This window comes from Lichenostomus cassidix, chromosome 12 (assembly GCF_008360975.1).
Source record: "Lichenostomus cassidix isolate B80296 chromosome 12, HeHo_3.0, whole genome shotgun sequence".
Taxonomy (NCBI): Eukaryota; Metazoa; Chordata; class Aves; order Passeriformes; family Meliphagidae; genus Lichenostomus; species Lichenostomus cassidix.
This window is the reverse complement of record NC_139493.1, coordinates 15,814,361-15,825,695: the sequence shown is the minus strand read 5'-3', so window position 1 is coordinate 15,825,695 and position 11,335 is coordinate 15,814,361. Positions and strand designations below refer to the sequence as shown.

Here is an 11,335-nt window from a genome sequence, read left to right as displayed (position 1 = left end):
CACAATGATTACTAATATTTTTAAGTATTCAATCTACTCTAATGGAGGTGGCAGACAGACCACTCTCATTCTCTCTTATCTCTGGTATGTGAAGAGGTGGAAAGTCGTGGCAGGAAAAGAACGACCTTTTGTTATAAAAATGTTCAAAAATAAAAGGTTCAATTACCCTAAAAGAAACCGAAATATTTCCTCCTGGGTTGCCAAATTTTAACTTGACAATAATCTCTAAATGCAAGACAAAACCGTAGTGGTATAGCCTTTTTCAGGAGACTTTGCTGAGTTGCGATCCTGATTCACAGGGGATTCCCAGGTGACCAAGACAACCCTTTTAAGACAGGCACACGATCGCTGCCCAGAGCAGCAGACCCTGCAGCATACCACCCTCCTCCTACTCCCCAGGTTTCATTGGAAATTGCCCCATTCCCTGTTTGCCCGTCCAGCCCCACGGCTTCGCCCCTCCCCGAGCACCCGCTGCACCGGTGCTCAAGCGACCCGGAGAGGCGCCGCCGGCTCGGGAAGGATGCTGAACCGCCGTGCGTGTGTGCGCGCATAAAATGAGCGAAAAACGACAAACGCATAAAAATAATTGGAAGGAAAATGGCTCATAACTGCGAATAAATCAAACGGAGCCGTGGCGAACAGCAGGGCACGGCGGGGAGCTGCGCACAAGCCCGGGCAGCAGGCGGTGGGCGCTGCCGCCCCGCCCCGGGCGGGTCCCGCGCATGCGGCGGCGGCGCCCATTGGCAGCGCCGGGCGCGCCAGCCCCGCGTTCCTGGAAAGTTCTTGGAAATGGATCAAAGGCGTTTCCGCGAACACGCGCGGCGGCGGCCCCGCACCGCTCCCCTCCCCTCCCTTCTCCTCCCCTCCCCTGCCTGCCCGCCGGGAGGGCTCCGCTCCGCTCCCCTTCCCTTCCCTCCCTAGCCCGGCCATGGCAGCATGGACGCGGCCGCGCTGGGCACAGCTATTTATACCTTCGCTTTTTTTTTTCTCCCCCTCCCCTCGTGGCTGATATAGGAAGACTGATGCGAATACAATACGATTCCAGGAATCCCTCACTTCCTGGAACAGATTAAAAGGGACACACAAAAGATTACTAAGGAGGTTTGCTTTTTTTTTTTTCTTCCACGGAGTTTCATTTCTCCGGAGCCAGCGCTAAGACAGGTCGCTGCTCCGGTTCTTCCCGCAGCACTCGGGGAGATCTTATTTATTGGTACCTATTTATTACTATTTCAGAGTGCTCTGAAGGAAGATTAGTTCCTCTTTAAATATATGTAATTTCCTTTTTCTCTGGTTATTTTTTCAACTTTTTTTTTTTTGCTGCTGTTTTCTGAAAAGCAGAACAAAAATAGATTATATTTTTTACAGCACTGAGAGTGCTCACATTTTCCTGACCAAAGTTGCTGAAGTCTTCGTCAGACAGGTCGCCTTCTGGTTGGCTTTTCCTGCGTCTGAAACAACCTGCAGAAGGGGTTTGCTGCGACTCGCCAGCCTTCTCATCGTGAAGCCCAACCAGAGGCTGAACTCGCTGCTTCGGGGAAGCAAAGAAGGCAAGAAGAGGAGAAAGCATTTCCCACCTTCTTGAAGACTTAATGCTTTTCCCTTGGTCCGGGAGTGACATGATCCTCTGTGTTCAGGGGTAAGATACTTCGCAGTCTTCTGTGAAAAGCTTTGTGTTTTCATAATTGTAATTAGGAAGGTTCTCTGGGACAGTTTTTCAGCTCGTGTGTTATGCCATGTGTGACTGTAATGGAATGGGAATGACTTCAGCTGGCCGAGTGCTGAGCTCTGTGTGTATGTCCTATGCGTCTGGGTTTTAGATTGCAAGGCCAAAATCATGGAACCATTTCTTAAGTGTTCCAGATTTCCGTGCATTCTATTGCTGAAAACTACACGGTATTCGAGGTCTTTGGGAGAATAAAAATAACCTGGAGTGTGTTGTTCCGTGTGGTGGATTGTAGCACCAGCAGGGACAGCAACCCAACACCATAGGTGTTCTCTAAAGTCCTCGTGAAAACGAACTGCTTACAGGGAAAAACTTCCCTGGAGTCTAGGTGCTTTGGTCTATTTCTAAGGAGATATTTATGCTAAATAAATTTAAATTTTGTGCAAGTTTAATTGTATGTACATATACACAGCATTCTGTAGAATGAGAGTACAGGAGAACAGGTAACATCCAAGTGCCTTCTCTGGCATCAGACTGATGTGTTGGCACTTCAGTGTCCCTGTGACCAGCTCAGTTCATCAACTGAGAAAATACCTGGTGTGCAGGAATCACCTGGTATTTTTACACATGTTGCATACTTGGAAATTGTGAGCATTTGTTTCAGCTTGAGCCATCACGTCAGTATTTCCTATCACTCTGGTGTTCAGTGGATTTTCCTCTGAGGAAAGTCTTCCTTGTCTGCTTGCAATGACTGAAGCATGGGGATTTTTCTGCCATTTCCCCCCCAAAATCTGTTCCACAGACAAGGAGAGCTTGTGCTTACCAGTAATTTCCTACTATGCAAGGGCATTTGTTTTCACTCTTATTTTCTACAGCTGCAGTTCCTATAGCCATGGCAAAGGGTATTCAGTTTTCAGCTTGGCCTTTGGGAAACTCTTATCTGAAGCTTTTCTCCAGGGTCAACATACCAGAGCTACTGCTTCCCTTACCCGCCAACAACTTGTTATGGAGCCCGATGTGTTTTAATGTCTGTTTTTAAGACCATTTCTTGCCCGGTTTTCATTGTCCTTTAGGATTTCACATATCCTGGACTCCATACTCTCCTTCCTATTCAGACCAAGTTCCCACTGGAGTGTTGGGATGTGGCTGATGGAAAGGAGAGTAGCTGCACACCTTTTCTTTATAGTGTTCATACGATATTACAAAGTTTAGCTACTCAGCACAGTAACTACAAAGCCAACACTATATGGTATCAGACACATCTGATTCTCCTGAACCTTCTTGTCATTCCAAGGCTTTCTGAAACACTAATTGCCAAAGCACAGGGAAGTTAATTTGCTGTTTCTCTTGAGGGTGTACCCAGACTACCAGCTAGACATGCCAAATTTCATATGGTTGTTTGTTTCCTCCCCACAACTGTTGCACCAACACTTTGCTCTATTCAGTCCTGATCCTCCACATCTCTACTTTCTTTTTTACACACACTATTTGCAAATCCTTTCTTTGCCTCACCAAAGGGCTGACCTTTTCATGTCAGCAAACCTTTTTCAACCCATCCTTACCCCAGCAAACTCTTCTTAACCCTCTTGCAAATGTTCCCTGCTGATCCCTCTGCTCTCCCTTTCCTGTGCTTGGAGCTGTTCTGTTTGCTCCCAGCAGCAGCTCTTCTTTCTTCAACCTATATACAAAGTTGTTTAGGACACAAGCATCTCCCAGTCTGTCAGGATTTCTAATCATTCTCTCTTCCACCCTGCTCCTTTGAGTCTACAGTGGCAGTGGGTGGTTTTGTAGGGACAGAGAGTGGCATAAGGCTGATGTATAGAAGGAAAATTGGAAATGTGTGAGCCCAGCCCTTCTCCGGCTGCAGTGGATGGAACCCCACAGTGCCTGCACAGGGTTTGGGCTCCTCCAGCCTCATGTGGCACAAAGTGTAAGGCAGCAGAGCAAGATTACAGTGGGAAACCTCATCTCAAGCACATGGGCTCTGTAAAACAAACCTACTGACAAGTTCACACGGTTGATGTGGTTTTTGGAGGACCAAACTGTGAACTGGTTGAGCCCTTGAAAGTAACAACTTTTCTCCCAGTTCGTGGCAGACATTTCCCTGTGTAGCTTTGCTGTCTCTCCTTTCCTTCCCTGTCTCTCAGCCAATTCCTAATTTCCTCTCCGAAGTTAGTATATATAAAAAGAGAAAAGTTCTATGCCATGAAAAATTTTCTTCATGTTCCAAACCTTTCCTGAAGGTAGGCCAGAAAAATTTTCTAGGAGAAAATAAGTTCAGAGAGTTTTGGCATTTGGAGTGCAGTATTTGAGTTCCGGGGAGTGAATGGGCAGTGAATGGTACAAGACTGACTTGCTTTAATATCAAGTCACGGTCATTTCAGCTCAGGCAACAGTCAGTATAAGAGAGACAGTGCTCTGCCAGTAGGCCTGGGACATCCTGTTTGCACAGCACCAGTTGTTAATTAGGCTCAGCACAGGGAAGGATTACAATCACCGAATATTCTGAGCTGAAAGGGACCCACAAGGATGATCGAGTCCAATTCTGAACGACCCGTGTGGAGATCAAATCCATGACCTTGGTGTTATTTGCACCATGCTCCAAGCAACTGAGCTGGTTTATGGTCTTCCCTGTGCAAAAAGGGGGGAGGGGGGGTGTAGTGGAGAATTGGGAATCTCCTTTCCACAAGAAGACAGGTAGCTGGGCATTTGTGGAGGCTGTGACATTAAGAGGGGGACATCCAAGTATCTTGAAAAATGCAGCTCTCAACACCTATAAATGTATCGCAGGGAGGATTTAAAAGAGAACTCGGAGCTTTCCCAGCAATGATCTCTAGGTATAAAAATATAGCCAGATGTACAGTTCTGTGAAAGCCCCTGAAAATGCAGGTCCTGCAACCAAGGGTCCCTGGTGAGGACAAGGGCCAGCAATCACTTTTATTCAGCCTGGCTTCCTACCCATTAATAGAAATTAAGAAACATAGATTAGATGCCATGAAAGCGAAGTAGGTATCCTGCTTCTGAAATGTGCTTTGACCCATGGAAAAGGAAAGAATGTTCTCTCCTAAATACCAACAGAATAGCAGGAGGTTTGCCATGTATTGCAAGAGCAAGAAGTCTCTCTCTGTAGATTTAAATTTACTCCAAACCTCCACAGTTTGATTGGAAATTCAGAGCTGTGGAACTGATCATTGTTCTCACTCACAAGGTGTGAAGGTGCTTTCAGGTTCTCTCTAATCTACTTTCTTCCCACATCCTATCTTCTTGTTCTCTGTTCCATGCTTGAGATTCAGCAGTTTGAGGTGGTGGAGTGCAGCTATGATCAGGTGCAGATCGGTTTACAACACATTTATTTATGTACCTGAAGTGCCCCTGTTCATACAGAGCACAGGGAAGGAGGAAGATCCGAAGGGAAGCACTTAAAATTTCAGAGTCTCCTTCTGCTTCTCTTCCGTGATGGGTGGAGGTGGCTGCACCCTGTGCCATCACCGTCAGCTCCAGTGGGGCTGTGACAGTGTCACACCGAGGACTCAGTAAATTTCTCTCAGCCATTTTTACTATTAAGTATCTGAAAGAACATCTCAGGTGTGGTGGGGATGCATGGGGGGATGTAACACAGGACATGCAGCGGAGGACACAGAGGTAAAGAACACACACAGCAGGACATAAACTAATTCTTGCTCTGGAGCTTGCCTGGGAATGAAGACTTCCCTGGCCTTTGACATCCATCCTCCTGCTGGACTTTTGCTTTCCTTTAGGAATCTCTATGCTGCAGAGGAGCACCCATGGCCCATGAGAGCTCCAGGCTGTGTGAAATTGCATTTTGATGCTGAATGGCTACACCACTGCTCTCTTTAGGTCACAGAGGAACGCATGTTCTAGCAGCCTGGCCATGGCAGAGCCTCCTGCTGCAATCCTGCAGGGATTACAGCCTGACAGGGATTACACACTGACTTCTCCATTGAGCTGTTGAACAGTGGGGTGGGTGTAATGCACAGACTTGGCTAAAACAAGAATTCCCATTTTTCTACTACACGATCAGCTCACTCTGAGTTCTAACAGATTCATTTAGGATCAGGTCATCCTTGGGCAGAAAGTGGGTAGGACAAAACACAATCTATTTCCAGTTCTGCTTCTAATTATATTGCAGTAAATGACAATCCCACTGGCAGAAACAGAAAGGCTTCAACATCTTAATCATGTAAATGAAGCCATAACGCTGCTATAAATCTTACTGCCTCTCAAACTACGTATTAAAAAGCAACATCTAAAAACATCAGGTTCAGATGGCTAAATGGCAAGACAGACCACCTTTTGTAAGGCCAAAGAGGCCAACTCACTCTCCCTGTTTCTAGGGGCTCATCTTCAGCTGTGTTCCTTCCTCCTCCTTTGCCTCTCTCTGAAACAATCCTGATGATTGTAAAATGTAACACATTGTAGTACAATGTAGCATGCACTGAACAGACCCTGCAACCGATCTCAAGGCAAGGAGAAATAGCAGAGTGTGCCTTTCATTTCAGACCTCATCCTTTGCTGGCAGAGGAGAAGATCAGGACACTGTCACTCAGGGGCATTGAAGAGTTGTCAGAGCCCATCATGCAGCCTCTCCCAGTTATGGCCTTCCAGGAGGAGTCTGCGCCTGCCGTCGCAGCTCCAGTTCCAGACAGCAACCCACCTCAGACACGGGACCCTGAAGAAGACCTTCTCTGCATTGCAAAAACCTTCTCCTACCTGCGAGAATCTGGTAAGACTCAGTCACAAAGTCACAGGGTCAGAAGGGTGCAGGGACCCAACTCCGCAATCTGAGAGCCAGGAAGAATCTCCTGATCCCACTTCAGATAGGAACCTGGATCTGTCACAGCCACGGCTGACTTTTGTGCGCACAGCAAGGATATCTGCAGTCTCTATAAACTTATATCACGAACTAATTTATTGCTTTATCTTTTGCAACTGAAAGGGGGAAGGAGCTGCAAAAAAACTGCCTTTTCTCTGAAAACTGTAGCTGCTGCAGCAGTTGCCAACCTCATCCCAAGCCCCAGCCCAGCAGTGACAAGCACAGGCAGGAAACCCTTAGAACTTGGTCTTAATTTCTGAAGATCTTGACAGCCGTGGCTCTGGTTGCTTTCCAGGCCCTGAACCTAGTTGTCTTCAAGGCTTCTCTAAATATACTGCCAGTCCTATAATATGTTCTTTCCCTAACAAATTCTTTCTCGGATGTTTTCCAGGTTGGTACTGGGGTTCGATCACCGCCAGTGAGGCTAAGCAGCATCTGCAAAAGATGCCTGAGGGCACCTTCCTGGTGCGGGACAGCACCCACCCCAGCTACCTGTTCACGCTGTCCGTCAAGACCAACCGAGGGCCCACCAACGTGCGCATCGAATACACTGACAGCAAGTTCCGCCTGGACTCCAACTACCTGTCCAAACCTCGCATCCTGGCCTTCCCAGATGTGGTCAGTCTCATCCAGCACTATGTCATGTCCTGCACAACAGAAAGCAAGACCGAGGCTCCTTACCCGCCTCCATCTCCTCTACCTCCCCTGCAGAAAGAGATGGCAGCAGCCGCAGTACACTTGAAGCTCATCCGGCCGCTGGGCCGCAAGGACAGCATTGCCAGCCTGCAGCATCTGTGCCGCCTGCGCATCAACAGGTGCACGGCTGCCGTGGAGCAGCTGCCCCTGCCCCGGCGCATGGCCGAATACCTGAAGCAATATCCTTTCCAGCTCTGAAGCGTGGCCCTTCTCTCTCAGGCACGAATGACAGAGACAGAAGCATGAGAACTTTGAGTCTCCAGCCCGCTAAAGGTGGGCACAGTGAAGATTGTCAGCAGAGACTGCATCCATCTTTCCCCTTCTCTTCACATCCATTCCAGCCCCTGGGAGGAGCGGGTTGTGTCAGTGAGCAACGGGACACCAGCTGAGCTCTGACCCTCAGGCTGTGCCGGCAGTGGCTGGGAGAAGCTCTGGAGGCATGGCCACACTACTTGAATGTCAGAGTTGCTGTGACACCGGACATGTTAACGTTGTTATTTTCGCTATTTATTTCCATGGCAGTTTCTCTCCTCATGATATTTTTAAAGCACCTTTTACTTTATTGTTTTTTTTGTGGAATTAGAGATAGCATAAAGGCTCCCAGCCAACTGGCAGCCGAAGCTCTGTGGGAATTTGGATTTGGATTCACATCCAAACAGCTTCTGTTTGAGCCTGTCCCTGCGACAGGTTACAGGAGTCCACATCCAAGCTCTCCCAGGCTTCTGGGGTATATGAGACTAAGATGACTGTATCTAGACCCACCTCAACAGAGGTAAAGACTATTTGTTTTTTCTTCCTTAGCTACAGAGGGTATCACAACCTCAGAGCACAGTGGGACCTCCCAGAGATGTGTGCTGCATCACATCTTGTGGACAGGAGACTTGTTTGAGGAAGCTCTTCTGTGAGAGCTCTAAGCAGAGATCTGGATATTGAGGTTGGGCCAGGGAGCACTCATCCCATTTTTTTTCCATCTTCTCCATCTCCAAAGGAAGTTTGCGACAAAACAATTAGAAACTAGTAATTAGAAACCAAATTTTCTCATATGCAGGCAGAAGGATTTGGTTTCAGAGCACCCTGTGTTTGGCTTGTGTTTTCAAAGTGCTGTTCCTTGACCTTGCCCTTACCTTGAGATAATGGGGTAAGACAAGGGTCTCTCTCCTTGAGCAGGGGCTCAGAGACAGCTCTGCTGAGCTGCACCAGTGACACGCACAGCTTCAGGATATTTATTTATTTATTTCTGGGGGTAACACTTAGAGGCAGCTCAGCAGAAGGAGCTGTCCCTGTTCCCTGCTCACACGATGCCAGACTGCCTCGTGCTCTGCTCCTGCCAGCATTAGTCACCGGCCATGCGGCTTCCGGCAGCTCCAGGCTGGAGCACACACTGCGAACCACAATCCAATGTTTCTGTTTGCCAAGGTCCAGACCTCTCCTCCCCCCTGCTCTGACTTGCATGTTTGTTATCCATAATTAGGCTTCTGGCTCTGGGTTTCCTTCTCACACCTCATCGCTTTCACCCCCTGCAGATGAAGCACAATGGGTCTTTCCCTGCTCTGTTACACACAGGAGGGACAAACAGCAGATGGGATTTGCCCCAAACCAGCACAGACAAGTTGCCCCTTCCTGTTCATTTGCTGAATCCCATAGGCCTCCCACCCTGTAGGAGCCAGTCCCTGCCATCGAGTGAGAGTAGAGGAGGGAACAAACAGGTCTACAGAAATTATCATTTGGCTTATTTTGCCCCTAAGACCCCCTAACTTGTTCTAGCATAAACGAACATTAAGGATTCCTTGTTCATCCCTCCCTGGGACTCTCTCTGAGGCTCTGTAAATTAGAATGGACAAACACCCAGCTATACCTAAGGGTTGGAAGAGAAGATGGAAAAGGATGGGATGGTGACCCAGGAGACAAGCTCAAAAAAAGGGTGAGTTTCTTCCACCCTATCTTAAAGCTGCCGAAAGGGACAAGATGGCCTGATGTGCTTAGTCAGTGTCCTTTTTTTTTCTCTCCACATTTATACAAGTTTGTGCTGTTGCAAGCTTTGTTTTTGATACTTTGATGATTGACAAGTGTGCATGTGTGATGTCAGGTTTGCTTTTTGGTATATCCTTCCCCCTCTGCCCCTGTGGCAGCAACCATAGGAAGGTACTGAGTGAGAATGAAAATTTAGAAGGCAAAAAGGAAAACTTTTTTTTTTTAAATAATATACACAATAAACCACTGAAAAGGCTTCCTTTTATCTGAACACTTCTATCTGCCTGAGGACACTGGGAACAAGGAAACTATAGCTCTCCAAGGAGCAGCAGTGATCTCAGGAAGCCCACACAGCTCAGCCACAGGCCTGGTAACTACAGCTTGGGAAAGGTCAGTTAGAGAAGTGTACAGCAGGAAAGAGTAGGTTGTTCAGCTCTCTGAAACTTGCCCCCTACTTGATCTTTTCTCTGTTGGGGGTGATGGAGAGGTCAAGCTGCAGATTTGACTCACTGCCCCAAACAGGAGCTCCTGTTTGACCCCAGGCTGAAGGCTGTGAGCTCCCACGGGCAGGGACCAGCTCTGTTCTGTGTTTGTTCTGCATTTAGCACAGTAGGGATCTCTAGGTGCTACTGCAATACAACAAATAAACAATACAGTTACTCCAAAAAGTCAGTTTCTCCTGTCTTGACACAGTTTGTTAAAATCATTTGACTCTGCATTTTAAATAAATGTTTTAAATATACTTTAAAGCCACTCAATGTAAAAGTCTTTGGTAAAATCCAAATGCATGAATTAATTTCCTATTCACAGAAATCATCCTCAAGAACACCAGGCAAACTCTTGACCATTTTTTTCAAACAAGACAAAAAGCCTTTAACAAAAAAAGGCCCTTCAGATACTGGGAGAATAAACACCAAAATCTTCCTCAGTGTGGGTTGGGTTTCTACTGCACACAGATGAGCAGTGGCAGATCCCAAGTCCCAAGTTAATAAGGACTGAAGGGATATTTTTTAATGATGTGAAAGAACACAGGAATGATTCTTGTATTGTTTCTGTGTGCCACAGAGAACCAATACAATATAGGGGAAATGAGATAGAACATAAATGGGCAGGCAGTGCTTTGGGTGGGAGATCCAGGGCAGATCCATTTTACCCTTTCCTGGTGCTGCTGGGCTGCAGTGTCCCTGTAGCTGTGGTTTGGCCCTGCAGCCTTTGCCCTCAAATCACCTGAGACAGCAGGTGGAGAAACCACAGCGAGGTGAATCTGCCCTGTAATGTCAGGGGGAGACAGAGGACACCCTGCCTGTCCAGCCTCTGAAACACAGGGAATACAAAGAGGTAACACCACTACTGGCATGTGACTCCACTGTGGCCCCTCTGTCTTCAAGGAGAGATGCCCAAGAGCTGTTGCCCCCTTCCTGCTCAAAGCAAGCAAAATGTGCTCCCAAGCAAAATGCAAAACATGCTTAGAAAAAAACACCCCAACAAACTGAACTTGTTCCTCTCCATCCTTCTACCACTGTGAATCCACTGGCTTCAAAGTCCAAAATACTGCTTTGAAGTATTCCTGAAGCATGTGCTGTGCTTCCTATGCCAGCCATGGAGCTGGCACTCCCTAGCAAATGTTTCCACAATCTCATTTACGTGAGGCCATGGGTAGATTTCCATTGCACACCAACCAGGAAATGTTGGCAATGGCATGATCTGTTCCAAATCAAATTGTTAAATAAAAACAATCATGTCCCTCTCAGTTTTACAGGAAATATGGAAAGAGAACTAGAGAGGGTAGAAGCAAAACACAAAATAAGTGGAAACACAAAAACAAAAGGAAGGAAAAGCTGCATCCATCTTTAAAAGGGAGCTTTGCAGACCCTGGAAAAAACTGGAAAGAAAAATGCAGCATTTCTGACACATTATTGAGTGATTTCTTAATTTCTTAGCTAGGCTGAACTCCCCCTGTGAGTTGGAAACCCTGCTGTTCCCTTTCCACAGGTTGAAGGTGGAAATGATTGGTATGAGCCAGGCTGGTCCAGAGCTGCAGTCACAGTTTTACTGCATTGCCTGTTACCTTAACAACTGCCACTCCTGCACCTTCAGCACATTTCGTTAAAGAAAACAGGTTCATGTTCTGAAAAGTCCTGAGCCAAACCTCTCCACAGACTGAACTGATT

At 47.1% G+C, this 11,335-nt stretch overlaps 1 protein-coding gene across 1 annotated transcript; it reads left to right on the top strand.

Moving 5' to 3' along the window:
* Positions 1-736: 736 nt before the first annotated feature.
* Positions 737-9,906, top strand: CISH (cytokine inducible SH2 containing protein). The gene is made up of 3 exons (XM_085072918.1): positions 737-1,636; positions 6,184-6,407; positions 6,889-9,906. Exons 1-3 carry the CDS (start codon positions 1,590-1,592, stop codon positions 7,389-7,391), a joined length of 774 nt encoding a protein of 257 aa, XP_084929044.1. The 5' UTR covers positions 737-1,589; the 3' UTR covers positions 7,392-9,906.
* The last annotated feature ends 1,429 nt before the right edge of the window (positions 9,907-11,335 follow it).

What these genes read in the sequence shown, in the direction of transcription:
- CISH (XM_085072918.1), top strand. Translation starts at nt 1,590, where the DNA reads ATGCTTTTCCCTTGGTCCGGGAGTGACATGATCCTCTGTGTTCAGGG. An exon ending in ATGATCCTCTGTGTTCAGGG is followed by an intron (nt 1,637 to 6,183) that starts GTAAGATACTTC and finishes CTTTCATTTCAG; the next exon opens with ACCTCATCCTTTGCTGGCAG. An exon ending in CTCCTACCTGCGAGAATCTG is followed by an intron (nt 6,408 to 6,888) that starts GTAAGACTCAGT and finishes GATGTTTTCCAG; the next exon opens with GTTGGTACTGGGGTTCGATC.